General features: G+C 43.7%; 1 protein-coding gene across 4 annotated transcripts in view; it reads right to left on the bottom strand.

Annotated features, from left to right (window-relative positions):
* The window catches only part of PXYLP1 (2-phosphoxylose phosphatase 1), a 48,132-nt gene extending 31,521 nt beyond the window's left edge, over nt 1-16,611 (bottom strand). For 2 of the 4 annotated variants that reach the window (XM_030280101.4, XM_030280103.4), the window contains exons 1-2: nt 16,475-16,611; nt 1,890-2,021 (exon numbers count right to left, since the gene is read on the bottom strand). In XM_030280101.4, coding sequence (XP_030135961.4) covers nt 1,890-1,968 — 79 coding nt within the window. In that variant the 5' untranslated portion in view covers nt 1,969-2,021; nt 16,475-16,611. The other 2 variants (XM_072933288.1, XM_072933290.1) reach the window with 2 other exon arrangements.
* Between the last annotated feature and the right edge of the window lie 6,827 nt (nt 16,612-23,438).

Raw genomic sequence — 23,438 nt, 5'->3', positions numbered from 1 at the left:
TGTGCTGCAAACCCTGCACCAGCTCCACTGGGGAATTGCTCCAGACCTCAGAGTCTGTCTTTTCATGAGGGGCCTGTAGCAGGATGCTCTGCCTAAGTGGGGGTAAAATAGCTCAAATTTTACCCTTTTTGCAAAGAAGTTTTAAGTGCTGGATGGAGAAGGAGGGATTCATGCTAATTTCGGTTTTGGAGAATGCTGCAACCAGCCACACTCACCAATCCCAAAGTTCAACATTCTGAGGATGTGAAGAAACAGTGTTTCCTGACAGAAACAGGCACTGATGAGGCTGTGACAAAGCTCCTGATAAAGAAAGCAACAAGTGACAGCACTGGTAACTCACCTGAAGCTGCTGAGTTGCAGGCTGCCCAGCTGGCACAGCTCACCTAGAAGCACAAGGTGATCCAAGAGGGTTTTGGTTTTGCTATGAAGATGGACTTTGCTCAGAGTTTGGACTAATTGCTCTACATTCTGAAGCTGGTAGAAGTATCAGGCTATCTGAATGCCTTGGCTCCCAGTGGACTGCACTGCAGTTCTCATGATGTAAAGGTCTCAGTATCAGTGCTGCTATTGGCACTGAGCTTCACCTTGGCTGCCTGCTGCAGCTTCTGTGCTTTCCAAAGCACTTCTCCAACATCCTTATCTCTAGCAGAAATGTTATGTTCTAATTAAGCAGAAAATCATTTTATCTTTAGATGAAATGTGATTCACTCTCCGAAATGCCTACCTCCTCATCTCTAAATAAAACTCATTTAGTTAACAATTCAGTTTCATGTTTCAGCTGCAGCTCCTCTAGGACCTTCACCCTATGCACAATTCATAACCAACATCAAGGGCAGAGCTATTACGAGCCTAAAGGGCAAAACAAGCTGCAATCAGACCCCTGGCTTGTGCCCGGAGGAGGCTGAAAAAGCAATTCAGAGCCACAGGTCCCTTTATTACATGCAGATGAGTTTAAGCACATTGAAATAACAGTATAAAACCACAAAGTTTCTTTCATTTTCTCTCTCTCCCTTTTTTTAAGTTGTCTGTCATGTGCAAAAGACACAGTCTAATGTAATCTTGTGGGTTTTGGGGGTTTTTACACTATGCAGAAAAAAGCACAGCCCAGAAGGACTGTGCTCAGTAGAACACAATGAAAGATGACAATAACAACAAACAATGTTATCCTATCCTATGGACTGTGCACCTCACTACATTGCTGTGCATTAATTAGTACAGACCACATTATCACAAAATATGGCTTTACCTAGGAAATGTTCTCTCTGCTGCAGCAGGTGATAACCAGGCACAGGGCACAGCGCTCACCTGGCACCTGCAGTGCCCTGCCTTCAGCACCACCTCCTGCTCAGCACCAGGATGCCAGGGCCCTCTGCACTGACCCACTAAAGCACAACACTATTTACCGGTTCTTGAACAAACCAACCACTGCTGATGAACCAATCCAGCTGCATGAAGTTTCCTGATGGGAGGGTACAAATCAGGAGAAGTTCCAGCACTCAAACCTCTCACAGCAGCTTCCTAAACCCCATCTGGTCTGACGCAATGTAAAATAGGAATTGCATCAGTATTCACTCCAATGTTTTTTGTCTACTTTCATGGAAGGATTAAATCACGCCCAATTTCTTAACTGCACTACAAAATGCAGTTGTTTTTTTTTTTTTTAAATAAAATACCCTGATTTGAACTCTCTAGATTGTATAGATTTCTACACAAAACTGTTTCTTACCTTTTTGGAAAACAAAAAAATCCTTACAAACAAACAAAAACACCCAAAATAAATTCCAAGTATTTCAATAAATAAAGAATGCTTAAACAACCCGTAATCATGGCCATTTTTAAACACACCTACAGACCAACATATGTGGAAAACAAAGCATGAGGACACTTACAGAATTGTAGACTGAGGCTCAAAAAGGCTAATAAGGCTGCCAAGGCCAGCAAGAACAGAAAACGGTTGCGGAAAAGCATTATTATTCACTCTGCTTGCTCTTCATGGTTTCATCTTCAGATATCTGTGGTTCCTGCAAACAACAAAATAGTGGCAAATATATATTTCAGATGTGGAAGCATCAGTTATCCTATAAAGGCAAGAACACAAGGCAATTCAAATTGGCAACAACAAAATGGAGAAGTTGCCCTCACCCTAACAATAGGATTAACTGCATTTCCACAACAAAACTTTCAGGTACATAAAAAAGATTTCTATTTTCCATAAAATTAAGCTCACTCCTGCTAACACAGGGTTAATACATTCACAATTCCTAAGATAATGAAGACTAAGAAACGCTGTCAATACAACTACACAGTAAACAAAAAAGTAATAAAGCCTCAGTAGTTATTACTCATTGCAAAAATAAAAATACAAAAAACCCAAGCCCTCTCTTGAAAACATCCAAACACTCTTTTCCTTGCAAAATGACATTCTGAAGAGTACAGAATTTGTTCAAGTGCCCTGTTTTCACAGATGTACATTCTCCTGTGGAAAACTGCTCTATATAAGGGATGAGAGGGGGCTGTTCTCCCCCCTTACATGCCTTTTTTTCTTTTAAACAACCAGCTGCTCTTATGTGAAAGAGATGCCTCCTCCTAGCACTGACAGTGTGTTGCAGGAAATTGGTCAGTCTTGAAAGAAATCTTCTGAGATTCCCAGATCCTTTGAACTGAGTTCTATTTATGACAGAACATTTAAACCTGTTGACAGAAAGTAACTTTTTTTCTCTTTTTACCCCCGAACTTATTTCCTCACAGAAAGAGGCCTCTCTTTATTTTTCCTGCTTTTGAGAATGACAATTCTTATGTACACATGTAATTAACACATATTTGCTTACCAAAACTCTTCTGGACTCCAAAAACTAACCATCTTAGCAAGATTTTAATCTCTGAGTGCTGATAAAACAACCTCAAAATTCTGATATTTTCTACACCACTTCCTTCCTCCCCCAATTAATTTCATTACTAGTATTTGAAAACCTCTCAGGAATCATTGAACTTATTTTATCCACTGGGGTTGGTCTCGAAAAGAGTTGTGTGATTGCATTAAGTGAAATCCATTATACACATACATTTTGCAGGACTGAGGTCTTTCCATCTCATTTTACTTGAACAACTACCTTTACAGCTTTTGGAAACTGTGGGAAAATGGAAAGATCTGGAGATTTTGAGAAGCAAGAAACCAGAGTCATTACAGTATTTTTCCCAAAGGCTAACAGCACCAAAAATGGCATGTGCAAGAAGTAATAAAAATAAAGTAAAAAGAGAGGGAGGGGGAAAGTGGGAAGGAACAATTTTTAACAGTTCTCAATTTCAAAAAATCATAGCTCATCCTGGAACATCCTAGTGAAGGGCAGACAGAAGCAAAACTGAACTACACACTGCAGTTTAACAAAGCTGTGAAGAATAGAAAGTAAAAGGATTAGTGTATGTCAAACACCAGGAGAGAATAAAGCAGTGCAACCAAACAGATGGGACAACAGAAGGAACCACAGGAAAAAGCAAAAAATAGACTTAGCAGGAAGGAGAAGGTAAAATCTTTTAAAAAGCTCTCAGGAACAAGAGGTCTTGTGCACAGTCTACACAGATTAATACTGTTGTTGCACAAAATAAAGCTGCCACAAAAAGAGAAAAAATTAAAGACTGAAAAATAGGAGATCTTACACACTTCATATTAGCAAAATGTTTTTGTGAGTAAGCTTAATGAGCTGTAAGCCTTAATTGCAAATCAGATGCTTTAAAACATTGAGTGTGAAAGGCATCATTTAAGAAATTACAAAGTGGAAAGATTTTTCTTTTGAATACACTTCGGCTTGCTAACAAATTAAACATCGCTCTGTTGCAACTCATGAGGCATAGGAACAGCTCCTGCTGAGAAGCTGTTAATTAAAAGCCTTTCAACACAATTTGCCATCAGCTCCTCCCTGGCAAGAAGCTGCAGAGAAGCAGGTGAAGGTGTGTGAGACAGTGCTGGAGCCTCTGCTCCTCTGGGCTGGCACACGAGGAGCTCCCAGGGCAGAGCTGGCTTGGCAGTACAATGAGCATTGTGGGCACTCACTGAAGTGAGCACTGGCAAACTTAAAAAGATAAAGCCTGGAGGGGGGAGAAATAAAAGCAAACTAACCTTCTCTTCCCCCAGAACTATTCTGACATGCAGATAAAACAAAACAACAAACCACAGAGCAGAACACCTCTGGGGTGCCCAGCACTAACTGTGTCAGAGCACTGCAGAGCATCCCCTGCTAACCTGACATTCAGGCACTGCTGATCTTGATCTGTTTACCCAGAGTGCAGGTCCTGGCCCAGCCTCAACATCTCTCACCATGAAGGGATGACTCCATCAACAGCAAAGGGCAATCCCACCAGCAGCCGCTGCAGGAACGTGGTTTGGAGCCAAGGAAGCCTCACTGCTTTTAGAGGGCAGCAAGCACCACAGCGAGGTGCAACTCGGTGCCAGGAGCAGCAGTTTCTGACATATGCCCAAAATGCAGTGATTGATGCCCATCTCTGAGGCTTAGATTGGATTTTAGGAAAAATTTCTTCACAGGCTGCCCAGGGCAGTGGTGGAGGCACCATCCCTGGAGGGATTTAACAGCCCTGTGGATGTGGTGCTCAGGGACAGGGCTTGGTCATGGGTTTGGCAGTGCTCAGGAAGCAGTTGGACTTGACCTTTTCCAACCTAAACAATGCCACAATTCTGGTTTTGTGAATGCAGTACTTGAAAAATATGACCTTTCCAACGCCAAACATTTCAGTGACACTAATTTTAAATGTAACACACTTCAACGGTTTAGAAAATGATAAGGATAGTCACTAATAAAGCATCCTACATTGAAATACAGGTCAGTAAAAGACTTCTCAGACACCTTTTGCAGCATACCTGCCCATATAACTATCCAAAAATGTAACACAATCCAGAATCTCAACTCATCAAAACATGCCAGAATGACTCCCAACATTTAGAGCACCCTCGGTATTCACCTAATCTCACACAAGTTCTGGTGTCAGGTGTTACTGCATGCTCACACAAAGGTAAAAACAGCCTTGTGACTGAAGGCCAGGCCAGGGAGTCAGGAAAAATTAGTAACTGCCTAGAAATGCTGGGAGGGAGGAGCCAGCCTGGAGGCCAGGTGAGGCAGCTGGAGCAGAGCAGCTGCAGCTCTAACCCACATTCTGCTCAGCACTGGAGGGCACTGCCAGCCAGGGCATCACACAGAACCTCCCCTGGCAGCACCAGCAACTCAGCAAACCAGAGACAAGGCATTTCTTGACTGGCCACACTTCTTTTGTTTAAGTCAGGCCCTGAAAATAACTTTACATCAATGTTTTCAAAGCACTTGTGAGATTATATGAGACACTAAACCAGCACAGCCAAACTCCTGTGCCAATTGACTGATGCTGTTACATCCTCTAAATCACCAGCATCATCTATAATACAAACCTACTCTCCAGCATGAAGCATAAGCACAGAATCATACTGACTCACCGTGACAGTTTAAATGAATTTACTTGATTAAAACAGCATGTCTCCATAAATAATCAATAGTACTCCTCAAAGTCTGCCTCAATAAAATTACTGTATTTATCTGGTGTGCTGCATCAAAATGACATTGTCTACTGAAACATAAAAGAGCAAAAGTGGTCACAATGAAAAAAACAGCAAAGACAAATGGAGACTTTGCCCCAAAAGGAAGGCAGTTCTCAGTCAGTACATAACTGTGTGCCAAAGACAGAGAAAAGTGTATTCTGGAGCAAACTTATGGAGTGCAGGAGGGAGAACAAAAAGCCCACAGGCAACATAAGGTTGAGTTTGAGTAACATTCATAGATAGTTTTAGAAAAGGTCACAGAGTACAGAGGTACCCACCCATTAGTCTAGTATCTCTACACTGCTTAAGAGATTTTAACTATAATTCCCTTTTCATGTATCTTTTTCTTTTCATCTGTATCAGTTGGCATCTGTTTTGATGGCATCTGACTTGAAGGTGACAGTTCCTGATACAGTTATAATAAAAAGTTCTGCTTTGACTTTCACTTTAACTCGTGATGCTCCACCAATCACTCCCCAGCCATTGGGCAGCAGCAGCCTACCAGGCACATTTTTCATCTACTCACAAGTCCAGACCCCAGACAACTTCAGACAGTGAGCTCATACACTTGAATTAGCAAGTACAGAAAATAGTTGTGTCAGCAAATGGCACAAGTCAAACCTTTCCTTTGGCACTTCAAGCAATTTGCATTTTTTTCCTGCAGGAATGCAAAACAGTGGCTGGGATCTTCTGGTCATGACCAAATGGAGCAGTGCTATAATGATCTGTGGCAAGAACCAGAACAGAGTGGAAATGGGAACAGGCAGCAGAACCAATTCCCTGGTCAGCATGACCTGTTTGGTTACTGATGCTTGTAATTGTCACAGTGAGGAAACCGTCACAAAACCCCTGCAGTCACTGTAGCAGCAGCAATTTAAATTGGACATATGATCCCTGCAACACTGAGGGTGCATTTTGCACAGCATCACAGAGCAACACCTGTGGTACTGTTCAGCACAATTCTCCATTTTCGCATTGGAAAAAAACAAGAAACACACTTTTTTTTTAAATAGCATTTAAGAAAAATAGGTGACAACACTTTGTGCAAATAAATGCATTACTAAAAAGAGTAAAACTGGCTCATCATTGAAAATATTAAATATAACCTTCTCAGTAGTGTTATTGGTGTTAGCTCACCCACCTCATGAGTTAAACTGGAAGTCAGTAACCACAGGACATGCAAAACTCAACTGAAAGTACAAACAGGTCAGCAGCCTCATGAACCAAAAACAAACAAAAAAACATACATACAAAAAAAACCCCAACACCTAAGTGAAGATAAAGTAAGCCCTGATAAAAAGGCAATCTATACCACTCCACAAGTAAAGCATGGAAACAGCAAGAAGCAGTGCCTGTCCAATAGAGCATGGCTAAGTGTTAATATGTAAAAAGTAATAGTCACTTAATAATTTTATTTTTGAATTACTTAACATTTTACCAACAAGTGTCTGATTTTAAAATAAAGACAGCTAAGATGCTGAAGTTTAATATATATTTTAGCACATTAAAATGTCCACATCCAAATTTTTATTGTCTTCTTCCTTACCTAGGCAGTTCTAAACCCCCATACTGGCACAGAAGGTCCTGCAAAGTGCAAAGCTACTGCAGTGGCCCAGCAGTACTGCCCAATCTTTCAAGTGAGCAGCATGAGCTCCCACTTCATACAAGCCAAGAGATCAAACAGATCTTACTTGAACAATTCTGCCCCTCTGTACAGCACTCACCTTCCCTGTGCAGCAGATTTACCCCTGAATTTCATACGCCTGCTGAGTGCTGAGCACACAGAAGTGATGAAGGCACCACCAGCCAGGCTGAACTTTGACACCCCTCAAAGACAATCCACTGCTCTCAAAATACAATTTTCTCTTGACTCCAAAATCTGAGCTTTTAAACCTCAAGGCGCACAAGCAGACGAACAGGTGAACATTTTAAACACCTTTTTTCTCTAAGTAGCTTTCAAGTTTGAGCAGGAGTCTAGTATTTTACACTGGAAATGCTGGAAAAGCCACCTCCAGCTAACATCCTTCAGAGGGCTGGTTCCTTTTTCCAGCTCTGTCCTACTCAGTCACCATTAGGAGCTGCCTTCTCTCAGGTACCAGATGCCAAGAGATGAGCAGAACAAGTGCTTGCACAGTTCGGGTTTGCATTTGTTTTTGCCAGTCTAAGTCCTTTAGAATGTATTTGTTTTATTGAACTTAGAACCTACCAGTCTGTGAATCTCCTGTAAATGGCCAATAAACACAGTCACACAGAGACACCTATGTTCAAGTTTTGTGCATTAATGTTATAGTTAATGCAGTGTAACATTAGAACACTACAACTCTTCTTTATGAGTTTCACAGCATTGGAAGTTGACTTATTCTGCAGCCAGAAATCTCTCAGTTTCTGGAATTTTCTTACATCTATTTTCTAATTAAATTATGCCTACGTTATCTTGAACAAACATAACCGAGTAAAAAAAAAAAATAAAAACAAAAAAAAAAAAAGCATGGGAACTGTTAAAAAAGCATGCAAAGATTAAGTGTTGGATTTTAATTTTTTTTTTTCACCCTTGCACAGCAAACCATTTAGGTGTGTCATCTTACCTCCCTGTACTCTGACCACTAATCATCTTGCAAAGAAACACTTTTAAACTCAGACAATTACTTTTGGAAAAAATACCATAATTGTGAGTTGTAAATACCCTCATAAACATTTGAACAGCAACACAGGGGTTTTTTTATAAGACCAAGCACAATAATTTCTGACATGAAGTCACTAAATGGGATCATTGCTGCAGTTTCTATATAATCAATGGTTCCTAGAACTATTAATAAGAAAAATATAAGTAAATACATGAACTAATTTAGAGATAAAAATTATCATTTCAAAATATAAGGTACTAGAAATATCTGATTCTTTGGGGATGAAGTCATTGCCCTAGAACACTATTTTCCTTCTCCATGCTCTGCTATTCCTAGAATTACCAGTATATGTGAGAGAAGTTCACAACAGTTGCAATTCAAATACTATTTCCACATCCTGCACATCTTTTCATTAAAAAATAAATAAATAAAACCACCATAAATTCAGTCTCCTTTTCTCCCAGAACACTTTCCCTTTAGAGTCTCAGCTTGGAGACAGCTTGCTGCCTTCGTGCCCAGGCTCTGGCAGCACCCTGACAGCAAAGGCATTTCTGCTCCTGCCAGCTCCACTGGCCTATTTACACAGAACACCCAGTGCTCCCAGCAGCCAGGACACAGGGATGCCAGAGCCCTGCCCAGAGGAACTAAACAGAAGTCTAAATTAGCTCTGACAGTAAACAAAGGGAAAAGCAGGGCTGTATATAGAAACAGTTATGGAATGTTTCAGGGCTGCACATAGAAACAATTATGGAATGTTTATTCCAAGCTGTCTGCAGACCCCTTTATGTTCTCCTTTCTCACAGATTTAGACATCTGTTTAGACCAGAGGACAAACCAGTGGTCAGCAGCAAAATTCATCCTTGCCAGCTCACACATCCTCTCCCTTTTGATTCATACTTTTATTCACTGATGCTGTGTATCAGTTCCCCCTGGGGAACTCTAGGTAGGAACCTCCATGCCTGAGCTCTGCCCCACAGCATGGAAAACACAGAGGAAAGCTCCACACAGCACCCACAGGCACCTGTGAGCTCCTTCAGCAGAGGTGTCTGTTTGGCACAGCCAATGCTGCTCTAAGGGCTCCGAGTGCAGCACAACCCCAGAAGATGGATGTGGGTTTGAATCTGAAGCTGCATTTTGGGCAGAGCAAGACACAGCATGGACTGCTTCCCTCAAACCACAGAGAAGCTTCACTGCTGTGCTACAGTCTACCAATAAAATCCAATCTATAATAAAATCTGTCAAATTACAAAGCTCCCAAGAGAGTTCAAATAACAATGGATCACAAGCCATTCCCCTGTTTAAAAGTCAGACCTCATGGCATACCCAAATCTTAAGCATTGAAGAGACCAATACAGTCCCTTTGCTAGCTTACAACCTTTTCTCTTATTTTCATATTCCTTTTATGAACTGTTGAAAGTCCCCATGCTTTGGCCTTTGTTTTTCCAGCTATGACTTTATAGGTCTCACATGGTTTTCTCAGTTGAACAGCAAATGTATGAGATCATGAAATATTTCCAGGAGTAGCTGTCCTTAACATTGGTTTCTTTTGGTCCACGTAAACCCTTAGCTTAAGAGATTCTTCAGTTCAGACAAACTGTTCAGTAAGTGTTTTGATCTGGTTTTGATTACCTCTTTTTGGTTGGAAATAAGATCAATGTTCTACACTACTGTGTAGAAATCTTAAAAAACTGAAGTCAATACCAACCCATCAGTCCAGCACATCACTTTGGAGGCTCTGCTTGAACCAAATTTTAATACCAGGAAAATCTGTCACAAGCCCAACTCTCTGTTATCCACTTCAGGAATGCCCCCATATTCCTACTCCTTTTCCTATGCAATAATAAGTCATACAAGCTTCTGAACTGCAGAGAAAGTAAAAACAAAACCAAAGGAAGTTCTTTTACTTCCTTTAAGGAAACTGAGCAACTCTATTTTAACAGTATTATGAAACTTGAAAGAAACCTTATGATTTTGATGGCCCCAGGCCAGAATTTAATATTAACTGGCAGCAAAACCATTCTAGAACATAGAGATAATTAAATAATTCTTAAAAAACAGCACCAGAATGTAATTATTTTAAACTTATAATTTTAAAACCGTATTCCATATGCTCATAACTGTAAGCATAGATCCTAATCACCCCCAGATCACAGCCAGTGGCTGATCTCATAATATCACAGCTCCAAAAAGCACACAAAGGCAAAGCAGTTAACATGCTTGAATCATTAAATGATTTTTGGGGCTTGTTTTTAAGTTAAGGGTGGTTTTTTTTTTTACAGTTTTAATTGTTTGAACAACTCAATCTCCTACTATAACACTCCCTTGTGCATGTTCCCTTTGAGCAGGAATCTGCCTCTCTCTGCCCCAGTGTCAGGGGTTGTGTCCTGAGGCAAACACCTTCTTCTGGCACTAACTTTGAAAGTAATCATTGCAGGGATGCACTTAAAGCTAGTTGTGATCAACCACAGAAGACAAGTTGAATAAACAGATCAGTGAAGAAAGCTCATAAACACAGAAAAAATGCTTATTTTCCCACACTGAGTCAAATTTATCCCATGTAATGTTCAAGATGATGTTACTAGTAAGGACAGTATTTTTCACTGCTTGTCAGCTCTTCCACTCAGGTTAGACTTGGATTTCAGAATATGATCTGAATTCCCAAATCTGTACTTCTTTTAATTCCAAATGGCCTTTACCAGGTCAGTTTATACCCCAGCTCACACATACATTTTCTCCTGGTGGAAGTTACACACCCCCAGTCCTCAGGGGCTCACAGAGGTTGATTTGCTCACAGTATCCAAACTGAATGGATTTGGGGAGCCTTTATCTCTTCAGCCCACTCTCCATCTTGTCTTGTGTCCCATCTTCACCTGGTCCTTCATCCCTCACCCTCTGGAAAACTGCCAGAATTAGAACCCAGTGCCCCAGCCATTCCCCCACAGCTATCAGGGGGAAATGCACCACTCACCACTCTCACCCTAAAATCACCATTTTGCATCTGGTGATTTGGCCACTACTGAGAGCTCTCCAGGTAGTGAAACACCATTTTACTAAATTAGCTTAATTATGGATATGAAAAATGGCAGTGCAACAACCTGATAAGTGTTGCAAGAGGGATGGAAGGGATAACATTGATTTTTACCCATCACATTTCTACTCTATCCTATCCTTGTGTTCAAGCTATATTTTGACCCGCATCCCAGAAGATTTTTCTTCTGCCTATAGCCCTGCATGAGATCTGTTCCATCCTATTTTTATATGTCAGGTCACCCAAAACTTCCATATTCAACCACTTCCATAAAATCTCAAGGATTCAAAATTACAGGGCAGATACCCACTTCTGTTCCAAATGGAAAACTTTTGCTTCTCCACACATTCTACTATTACCCATTGCAACTCATACTGGAGAGGGAAAAAAAAGATCAAACATACTTTATTCAGCAGTTTTGTCATCTTCCTGCAATCTAACCCCAGAATGGTGATTACACAGATGCATTAGCACGCAGTCAGCATTTTCTGCTGCCCTTCCCTCCCCACAACACTCTGCACAGCTGCCAACTTGCCTGGCTGCTTGAGAGCTGAATGGGGAATAACACAGGCAACATACTGGGAAGACTGCCACGCTGCTGGCAAAAGGGCATGCCTGGCTCTTCCCTGGATGCTCATGGCAGCAGCACAAATTAACCACTAGGAACACATCATCTACAGAGAGACAGCTGAACACACAGGTGCAGGCAGGAGAGTTACTGCTTCAAAAGGAAAAATAAAAATAGCTTTAGGTAAACAGTGCTGGCATTAAACATCATGTCCCAGCATTTCCTTGGAAAGGCCCTTTGGCTACAGTTCTGTTGTTTGGTTTTGTTGCTTTAGTTGTTTAGCTGGTTTTACACTTTATCAGCTCACAGAAGCTCCCCATGAAGGTACCAGAGAGAGAAACACAAGGCTGTGCTCAGACTCAGAAGCAATCGACAAACCAACATCACAACCACAGACAAAGGAAGGAGAATAAAGCATGAGAAACAGAGGGCAAAGTGCAAGAACCAGTGCCAGCATCACTCTGTCCTTTTAACAATGATTAACCACGGGGGTACCAGCTGTCTGTCTGCAGGGTCCCACCAGCCACTGCCAGCATCAGCCAGGCACAGCACAGCACCTTGTGCTACACAAGGAACTGGGACATTTATTATTGCACACACTGACACACAGCTGTGGTGTCTGTGTTTTTACTTTCACAATGGAAACCATGAATGTGACAATTTTGGGGAGAAACTGACTTCATTCTTGGTTTATGCTAAAGTTTTGGGTGGTTGTAGAAAGTATGAATGGATCAGCTGAAAAACAGCCACTGATGAGTATTTCCAGACAGCCGTTCTGGAAGTGTTCACCATGTGGCACAAACAAGCCTAATTATTTCAGCTTCCAAAAATCAGTTACTTTTAAGAAATATGCCAGCTGTCTAGCTTTTCAAAACCCAGTTTACTTCTCTAATCAATATGAAATAGCCTGCCAATCATGCTCTGAATCCTCTGCCTGTCATCAGAACCACTTAGTGTCTAATCACACACTTACCATCTACCTTTGTAGCTCTGCTGGCAAATGTTTCTATTATCAGCTTGCACAATGCAAAAAAAAAATGCTCTTTCTTGCTGCTTAGGATGAACCATTACATTGATGATTCAGGCATTATCTGTTTTTTCAAAAAGAATTGTAAATGCCATTTGTCACAGTACACCTTTCCACTCTTATATTTCTTCACTGAACAAGAAAATGCCTCACCCAGCCGTAATCAGAGAACAGCTAATATTTTCAAGATAAACAAGAACATGAATTCTGAATTCTAACCTAAACCAAATGGTACAAAACAAGCCATGTGCTCCTACACTGACTAAAGTCAAGACTCATGTATCCTCACCTACAAATTTTAGACAGTAAAATTTCCCAAATTCTTCTGCCCTAAACAGGGAGCAAAGCTAAATGCTTGCTTCAGGGGACTCACTTTGGGATTCATCAAAGTGCAGCCTGATTTTAACAGAATATGAAGCATGCCACAGTCTGTACAGCATTCCTAGTATTGTCCTGGAAAACTGCTACAGAAACCTTCAGTCATCATCATCCTTTCCACAGCTTTATGATCAACTGTTTCCATTCCGTTTCTGTGTAACTTATGCCATACACTGACCTGCATTTCCATTCCCTGTTATGGAAAGCATTTTCAAAAGCATGTAAAAGAAAATAAGAAAATCTGCATTTTGAAGCACCATGTTTTATCAGTACTGCAATACTTTAATACATTAAAATTACCATGACACTCAAAACCATGCAAGTAAAAATCTTGCATCAAATCTACATTTAAGTCTCCTCCCAAGACATTTCTTCCCTTTTTGCTGCAAAATTTAAAGGGTTTTTAAAATATAATTTACCACCCAAGCCAGAGGTTTTTTTTTTAATATACCCTTCTGAATGTGAATCAAAGCTCACTTACTGCCTCTCTCTCCCAGGGAATGAAGATTAAATGCTATGTTCAAATACTTCCTGAATGTGATGCACAGCTGGGACAGTTGTGACCCAAACTACACTCTTCGTCCAACATTTGGACCACTGAGGTTCTTTTTAAGCAGCTCTTTTCTCACCCTTGAGGCTGTTGTTTGTGTGTGCTGCCCCAGTGCCTGTCAGGCTGCCACAATTTCTTTCCCTGCATGTTATTGGTAACTATCTATCAGTAACTCCCAAATCTTTCCTGCATTCCCTATAGCAAACCCCATCTTCTTTAGTCTTCTCATACCTCCTTCACCAAATTATTCTCTTAACACCCAAAGCAATAGCTGTGCATTTTGTGCACACTCCCAAGCTCCTTGAGAGAGCACCTTCATCCTTTTGGGAGAGGCAAGCTTGAAGACTCCACCCTCTTGAACAATTAAATAAAGACTCCACCTCCTCTGTAGCAGCCATCATAAACCAAAAATCTAAATCATAAAGCATATGCTAGTAGGTGGCTTAACATTTAATTCCTATGCTCATGTAATATATGCTTGTAAGCAACACATATCTCACAGTGGTTTTCCACTTAATTAATTGCCAACATGCTATTATTTTATCTTTTGCCAACATGCAAAAGATAAAATTGTGGGGAGATGACGAGAATATGAAACTAGAACTGACCATAAATCCAGATAAAAGCCATACTTAGAACCATATGAATCCACCATTCATTTCTTGGGCAATAACACGCAGACACACTTAAGATACAAACCCTTTATATGTAAAAGATTTCTTTTTCTTTTTAATATTTGCAACTTCATCTGAAAAAACATCCCAAAAAAATCAACTAAAGTCTAGTTTCAAAGGACTCCTATGAGATTGTGAAAATAAGAAAAGACATATATAAGAAACCTCACAGGACACTTTAGGTTTCTTTTGTCTAAGGAGGTTAAAAATACACATCCCCTTGTAAAAGCACTGGAGGAAGCACACTTCATGGGGGACAGTGATTTTGCACACTGTGAAGCATTGCTTTTTGTGTTTCTTCACTCCAAGATGCCCACTTCTAAAACCAGACAAAAAAAAAAAAAAAAAAAAAAGGCTCAGAAGACAAAAGAAAGCTGTTAGAGAAAATTAAGTTCCCAATCAGTAAAATTAAACCACTTAAGTTAAAGGCTGCAGCCTAACCCGAGGCACACCTCTACACAGGTACAGAGACAGCCTCAGTTACACCAAAACCATTTTACAGTTCTGTTGTTGTCAGACCTTCCCTATGACACCTCTGTCCGTCAATGCTTCCTTTGCCCCAGAACAGGGAGCTTGTTCAGTATGGCCTGTATCTTATAAAAAAATAGTATTTTAGCACTACTGAGTTTACATAACATAATAAAGACACTACAATTAAAAGCCATTAGAGAAAGAGCACCATATGTGTTTTAACCATGTGTACTACTTGTAGTTACCTTTTTGAGAAGATTAAAATTAAGCAGCTTTTGCTTTTCATCTCACTCACACCCTCCCACTACAAATTCTGTCTGAGCTAATCCTCCTTCTAGAGACGTCAAAACAGGGTATAAGTATTACAGCTACTTACTGCCAAAATGTGCTGGTTTAATATCCCATTACTATTGTAATACTGGCACAATAACTTAATATACGTGACAGCTTTTGCAGTTAGTCAAAGATAGAGCCACTTATTCAGTATTGGTTTTTTCATCACATAAAAATACCTTCATAAAATTTGTAGAAGAGAAAATTTAAGATCTGCACTCAGATGTTCATCTGAGACTATGATGCCAGACAAAATAAAAGACTTATAAAGTCATTACACATACTTTTCCTACCCGGTAATTTCAAAGACTTTACATAAAGTGATCGGTCCAGAAATTCAGGTTACAGTGTTTACAAATGCACTGTTCACTCCTTACTTCCTGGCATTTTAAAACACACTTTCACAGAGTTTACAGTTGTGTCTTGTTGTTTTTTTTAAGGGCCGGCCACACTCTGCACGAAAGCCAAGACAATGTCCACCTCAGAACACATTTCCAGTGAGAAGCCCACGCTTGTCAAAACGTTCAGGGTCATTTTTCGGGAACTTGCAGCACAGAAATACAAGAAGTCGTCCGTTCAAGGCCCTAGAAATATCTAGGTTAAGTACGTGTGATGAAAAGGATGCTGTGGGACACGCTAAAGACAAGAGGCATCGGGAAACAGGTGCATTCACGAAGTTACTCCACTCCGGCCACGGGGTATCCGCCAACAACGGATGGCAAATCCCGGCGGCCGGAGCAGCCCCGCTCCAGCCCCGCTGCCCTCGCTGCCAGCCCCGGCGGGCACACGCGAGCCGAGCTCTGCACGCGGGGGCTCGCAGGGGGACGAGCCCTGCCAGCCCCTGCCCTGCACGCTGGCACACACACGGCGGCTGGCACACAGCGGCTGGCACACACACAGCGGCTGGCACTCGGTCGCAGCGGGTCTCGCACAGCCGGGTCCGGGCCGCGCTCCCGTCCGGGCAGGGCAGCAGGGCTGTCCCGCCCCGAGGCCCCGCGGAGGGGCCGCCAGCCGAGCCCCCGCCCGCCAGGCCGGGCCGGCCGAGGCTCCGCGCCCGCAGCGCTCCCGCCGCCCCTCTCGGAGCCGGGCGCGGGCCGCACCCCCGCCGTCCCCGGGCGTCGGCAGCGACCGCCTGCCTGCTCCGCCGAGCCCTACCGAGGAAGCGGAGCACCGCGGACACGGCGGCGCCGTACCGGGGCACCAGGCACAGCGCTCCCCAGGCGGTGTCCCAGCCGCCCCTTACCTGCCTCTCCGCGCTCGACGCCTCCTCCCGGGCCCGGAGCTGGAGCCGCCGGAGCCGCCACGCCACGGCCGCGGCTCCGCGCCCGCCGAGCGCCCGGCCCACCCTGGCGCCGCCCCCCGGCCACGCCGCCCGCCCGCGCCCCCTGCCGGCCGCGCCGCCGCCCCGCCACCGCCCGGGCAGCTCCGCGCGGGACGGGACGGGACGGGACGGGACGGGACGGGACGGGCTGGGAAGGGACGGGGCGGGACGGGACTGGACGGAGCCGACGTGTGACGGGGCGCCCGCGGCTCGTCCGCCAAGGAGCCGGGAAGTGTCAGCCCTCTGAAGTCTCCTTCTTTCACAGCCACAGCTGCGGAGTGCAGCGAGAGGCTCCGGGGCCACCAACGGGCACCCAGCCCGAGTTCCCCATGCCCTAGCGCTGGTTTTCAACTTCCCGCTGCTTTCAGCTCGCAGCGTTGGAGAGGATGGCTGTCAGCTCGCCGAGGCGCGGCACGACCACGTCCCGCAGCTGGGCGAGGTGGGTACTGCCGCTGACTCCGCTGGAACGCTCTTCTGGTATCTGACTCACCGGGAGTACGGCTGGAAGCTGTCACGGCCCTTTGGAAGAAATGCCACAGATTTCAGTACAAAGATATAACAAACTCTTCTCCTGTGCAGCTGATAAAAGTGAATTCATCCCATAACTTGCACAGTACTCACCAGGATTTGCTCCAAACAAAGCAGTTCCCAGCTAACCAGCCAGTCCCCTCACAGGAGCCAATTCTGCTCCACTAGCAGGAGTGCTTGTTCAATCCTGCAAGCTTTACCTTTCAAATACACCAATTTTTCATGTATCCCTAAAGCAAAGCCTAAAATCAATTCTGCAGATTTAGAGAATGCCCTAATTCCCTTTACACACCTACTCTGGCAAGTGGATGCACAGCCTATGGGAATGATAGGTGATCAACAGTGATAGGAAAGATGTGTGCTAATGTCTTTACAAACAATTTGATGGGGGAAGGTATGGTTGTTAACGTCTTTGAAATGGGTCTTAATGTCTCTGCCAACTTCAAAAAGCAGCTTCCTTGCCGGAACAGCAGACAGCTTGACTCCTGGAACACACAAAGGGTCTGCACAAGGCTGAAGTTTGGGGTAAAATGCCAGCTTTAAGGGGGGACTATGTGGAAGGTGGTTCGGGAAGGCTGTACCTTGCCAGCAGCTCAGCCGATGGGGAAAGGAAGAGAGACACGTGCGGCCAAGAGTTCAGGATAAAAGAGAGGCTGCACCCTCGAAAACCCCGAGAGAGAAACTGCACGGAGGTGTGCCCCAGTGGATTCTCCTCTATTCGAATAAAGACTTCTCTGTCTCCTTTATGGACACTGCCTTTTCATAGAGCGATTTTCTGTAAAAAGCTATGTACTGTCACTAAAAAGGTGGCACCAGCGTCTTTAGTTGCAGTAAGGAGGCACCTCGAAGAATGTCTGTGGTTCTCACATGCCCATGGTTCCACTTGCAGGTCTGGATACTTCTGCCAGCTTCCAACTGCGCTGTCACACTGCTCTGCCAGATCAGCAGACACATTTATCTCTGTGGCCTCTGCTCTTGGGTCACAGTGACTGGTTATCACAGCCCTGCCAACAGCAGCATGGAGTCAAGCTTTCTTTCTTTGATGTTGCACATGCACAGAGCCAACATGTCCAGGAAACCATGGGCATGGTTTCCTGGCTAAACTCGTACTTTTGTATGACTGGTATGATTTCACCTTGAAATGTGCTGAGGCTCTCCAACTTTCTATTTTCTGATAAAAAGTAGGAATTAATCAAGAAACTGCAGAGCAGTGTGGGAAGGGGTTGTTCAGCTGCAGATCAGAAGAATGGAGCCTTTACCCACTGCTGCTTTCCAAAAGCTATCCCCAGAGCTGCTCAGCAGCCTGCGAACCACTGCTGTACATCAAATGCAGGCACAGCTGTTCTTCCCTGCTACCAGCATCACATCAGATTAGAGCTAATTGATCGCTGGTTTATTTTGTATAAAACCAGTGTCAACCATCTGAAAAAGAATGGCTCTAGAGGAGTGGAAGACAAATTGTGGGCTCCTAGATGTGGACAGTGAGCTCTGACTGGAATTCACCAGATCACTTTAGGGCATGTTAGGATAGCAAAATGCCCAACCTTAGCACAAAGAAATCTGACCCCCTACCAGAAAGCAGAAGACATACCTTACAGAACAATTGCCTCTGTATGGAAACACTGATTTGCCATGATGGCAAATATTTGCCAGGGCAGTGGCATTTCCACATCCCTCCAGAAAAAAAGTGCAGTTCAAAAAGGATTTAGGATTCAGAAATTGTCAATCTCTTCTCCATGGAGTAAAAGGATTTAATTTTCTTCACAGGATGTTTTGCTCTGGAAATTATAATAGCTAGCTTATACACACAAAAGACATCAACTTCCTTAGAGATATTCATTATGATATTTCTAAAACAAATTACTGTGTACTCCAAAGTTGTTAATATCCTGAAAATTTCTCTGCAGAAACCACATACACGTGGATTTTAAAGACAAAATTGGAGAAGATGAACTGAATATTCACAGGGCAAAGCAACTGCAGGTCCTGTCCATGGGACATACTCTGAGTTACTCACAGCCCCAGCATATCACCTTACTTGATATTCTGGTCAAATGGATCTACTTTCTGCTATATATACCATGATGCATCAAATGATAATGAAAATTACATTTAATAGTGTCAAGATTTGCTCTTCTGTTCTTTCAGTAGAGTGAATTAGCTACAAACTATCAAAAGTTCTGTTGCATTAACCAGACAGTAGCCCTGAGCATGTCTGGATGTTAGAAGTGGATGGTCATTCACTACCATCAACGAACTATGGCTGAGACAAGCCACTGTATATATATATATATATATATATTATACATGGTCAGAGCATTGCAGTGTTCCTCTGGCTGACCTCAATCCCAAGAGGAAGACTGACAACCTGTGTTAGAGATGATAGGTCATGGTGAAATGCAGCCCCACCAGACTGGAAGATGTTGGGGGTTAGGGTCTTTCCTTTTGTTTCTTCTCCCTCATGGAATGTTGTCCCATATGTTCCTGGGAAAAAATAACTACCAATAGTTAAAAGAGAGACAACAGAAATTGCCCTGGGAAGAGTGCGGCTGGCTACTCTCTTACCCGAGATTTTATTCTCTGAGGGGCAGATACCAGGAGAATAGGACTGGGAAAATGGGGGTGTGTGCAGCTCCTATTTCTCTTGCTCTCTCGGCATTCCGAGGGGAGAGGCTGCAGTCATCGTGGGAAGCCTTCAGCACTGCTGTGGGGTTCTGTCTTCTGCTTTCTCCTACCGTGACTGGAGCCCTGCTCGGAACAGCGGCCGTGGCACGGGGACCTTGTTAACACCACACCTCACCAAAAAAGGACCCGTGCCATCTGTTTGGGTGCCTCAGGGGGAACAACGGGACTCCAGAGGGCACCTCCCCTCCCCGGCTGTGTGCAGCAGCCGCTGTGGAGGAGCCCGGTGTTATAAATGGGTAATGTGATGCTTGGCTCTCACAGTGAAGAGATTAATATTATGTGTGTGTTAAGAGAAGTTCTATAGATGTATAATTATGTTATTTTGGCATGCTCTCCCCATCTTCCTCTTTCCCTTGCCCCTTGTATTGTAGTCTCTAGTCCGAGCATATGAGGGAGGGCAAGCTTGTTACTAGGAAGCAGAGCACGGCAACACCTGATCTCCAATCATGTAAAGTGATCTTCACCAATGGATGCCAGAGAAGGAGTAACTTTTTTATTTAATCCAACAGTTGACTGAGAAGATTTTGGGAGGATCCAAGGGTGTAAGAAGCGGAGCATCCATTTTTGTGGATGAGCACATGGCGGTTTGGTTCCATGCTCCCAGAGCTGTAATTTTTCCTTATTCAGTCCTTTGCTGTATTTTTTTAGGGTTTACTAAACCTTTGCAATTTTAAAAAGTGAGCAAGGTTTCTCACACCTGCTGCCACTACCCATGTCAGCTGGCTTTTGCCACCGATTCAGTATTTGTTACATTATAGCTCTGCACTCTCCGTCTGGTCAGGCACCCTGCAGTTCCAGCTACAGCTGAGGAGTTTCTGATACATCTCATCTACCACTCCTGGATTCTGCTCGTCCCTGCTTTCCCAGCTTGCTGCTCCAAGATCCCAGCTGTATCCCAGTGCTGTGCAGAGGAGCGCTGGGACCAGGTGTCCCTGAGCTCTCCGAAGGATGAGGAGCGCTGGGACCAGCTGTCCCTGAGCTCTCCGAAGGATGAGGAGCGCTGGGACCAGCCGTCCCTGAGCTCTCTGAAGGATGAGGAGCGCTGGGACCGCTGTCCCTGAGCTCTCCGAAGGATGAGGAGCGCTGGGACCAGCTGTCCCTGAGCTCTCCGAAGGATGAGGAGCGCTGGGACCAGCTGTCCCTGAGCTCTCCAGTGGATGAGGAGCGCTGGGACCAGCTGTCCCTGAGCTCTCCAAAGGATGAGGAGCGCTGGGACCAGCTGTCCCTGAGCTCTCCAGTGGATGAGGAGCGCTGGGACCAGCCGTCCCTGAGGCTCTCCAAAGGATGAGGAGCGCTGGGACCAGCTGTCCCTGAGCTCTCCGAAGGATGAGGGGCACTGGGACCAGCCGTCCCTGAGGCTCTCCAAAGGATGAGGAGCGCTGGGACCAGCTGTCCCTGAGCTCTCCGAAGGATGAGGAGCGCTGGGACCAGCCGTCCCTGAGCTCTCCAAAGGATGAGGAGCGCTGGGACCAGCTGTCCCTGAGCTCTCCGAAGGATGAGGAGCGCTGGGACCAGCCGTCCCTGAGCTCTCCAAAGGATGAGGAGCGCTGGGACCAGCTGTCCCTGAGCTCTCTACAGGACGCTCCTGCTGCAGCCCCTCCAGCCGCCATTGTCCGTGCCGCAGCGCCCCCTGCAGGCGTGGGGCAGCCTCGCACCCGCCCTGCCCGGCCGGGAGCCAGCAGCGCCCCTGCTGGCGGTGCCCGGAACTGCACGGAAGGGGAAATGCCCTGAGAGCCTCGCCGGGGTTTTCTGCTCCTGCTCGGCGGCGCTGCCATTGCTGTTGTTTGTTTGCCTTGCTGTAATACACGTACTAGTCAAGAACTGTTATTCCTTTTCCCATATCTTTGCCTGAAAGCCCCTTAAGTTCAAAATTATAACATTTCAGAGGGAAGGGGTTATATTTTCCATTCCAAGGGAGGCTCCTGCCTTCCTCAGCAGACACCTGTCTTTCAAGCCAAGACAGGAGGACAGTTCTAAAATAATTGTTTACTTAGATTTTCAAGCTCATGGTCATGTTGTTGTTTTGGGAATTATGTCTATTCCAACAATTAGATGGGTTTTTTCTCCCTCTCCTTTATTTCTAGTCACTGAGTCATAGCAGCTCCACATCTTTCTGTTTACCAGCTTTGAATTGCAGATCCTTGGGAGAAGGATTAGTTAGGGGTTAGTTCATAACTTCCTGCAGAAAAATTCTAACACAAATAGTACACAATTCGATTTCACAACATAAAATAATTCCTTTTTCTATTTAATCCAACAGCTAATACTTCTGCAAGAAAGGAGAATCAGGGAGTAAGCTCAAAGATTTTACCCAAAATACCGGCTAGATCCCATCTACCGCATGATAGATACGTTTACAGCCAGTTCTGTGCATAAAGAAAGGTTTGAGGCACTTCTAAGCTATTGTATTCTTGAATCGTGTGAGAATATTTTATGTGGAGCAATATTTGCATGCACTTGTTTCACTTCAAGGGTTATTTCTTCACTAACAGTTTCAGACCCTCTAAGTCTGTGGGTGGGGGTTTTTTCTTCTTTTAGGAACAGAGGAGTTTCAGTGATCTGAAGCATTCTTTCAGTTCCATTGTTTGACTTGGGCTGGATTTCTCAGCTACAAGTCTGGATGCTTCTGAGAGTCCTCACTCTGCACCTAGTAAAAGGTGACATTCTTAGCAAGCACTATTTCCATTTTACTAATTACTGGCTGAGACGCTTTCTGTTTCAGTCCTACTGCTTTCAAGTATATTAGAGAAATGCCAGGTCTGCAAGGAAACCCTTTTGAAAACAGTTATTTATGCCTCTTTTCTCCACCACATACCTGAAGTCTGATGTCACCTCTTTCAGCTGCTTTGTGCATGTTCCTGTGTCATTCCAGGTGTCATGTGGTGTATCTGTCCAATGCCTGACAAAGTTACCCTGATTTTATCACATTGAGTACCTTGGTGGCTCATGTATATTTCAGAACTATATTCCTGTAACTTACTAGGATGAAAATATCATTACCCATTAAATTACCAGACTTTAAGTCTCGCTGGAATCTTTTAATAATGTTGTAACTGTTGATTTGGATATGGTGCCAGAGCCACTCAGAGAGATTTCTGTAACCCTTCTGTAGCATTAAAGGAGCTTCTGTTTTCCTTAGAGGCTATCTATTATCTTATTCATCAGCTTTTCTACATATATGGCTTTACAGTATTTAAATTATCTCTGCAGGGAGTCACTCAATCCAACCCTCAAAGATGCTCTTTTGCAGAATATCAGGATCATGTTAAATGTTATGTTTTCATCTCTTGCTATCAGGCTTTGGTTCCTGATAATATCATCACACTCAGCCTCATCAGTTTCAGCAGTAATCAAGCAACCAGTAATTAAAGTACATACTAGGAATATTACCACATACCTCGTTATTTTCATGGGTTGATTAAATCCCAAATAATAACTACAAATTCTACATTGTTTCTAGGCGAAGGAAGATGCAGAAGAATATGACTTATTTGGCTCTACATGCCTATATTGCCCTTTCTTTTGGATAGCATTATAGAAAACTCCATTTATTTTTCAGAGTGAACAGAAGAATGTTGTTTGCTCATGACTCTATGTCCTGGAGGATATAATACCCCTTCATTTGGAAAATTACTGATTTATTTGCAAGACTTAAAAAATAAATTAGGACCTC

This window comes from Taeniopygia guttata, chromosome 9 (assembly GCF_048771995.1).
Source record: "Taeniopygia guttata chromosome 9, bTaeGut7.mat, whole genome shotgun sequence".
NCBI lineage: Eukaryota > Metazoa > Chordata > Aves > Passeriformes > Estrildidae > Taeniopygia > Taeniopygia guttata.
Note: the sequence above shows the minus strand (reverse complement) of the source record. Positions and strands in the feature narration are given on the sequence as shown.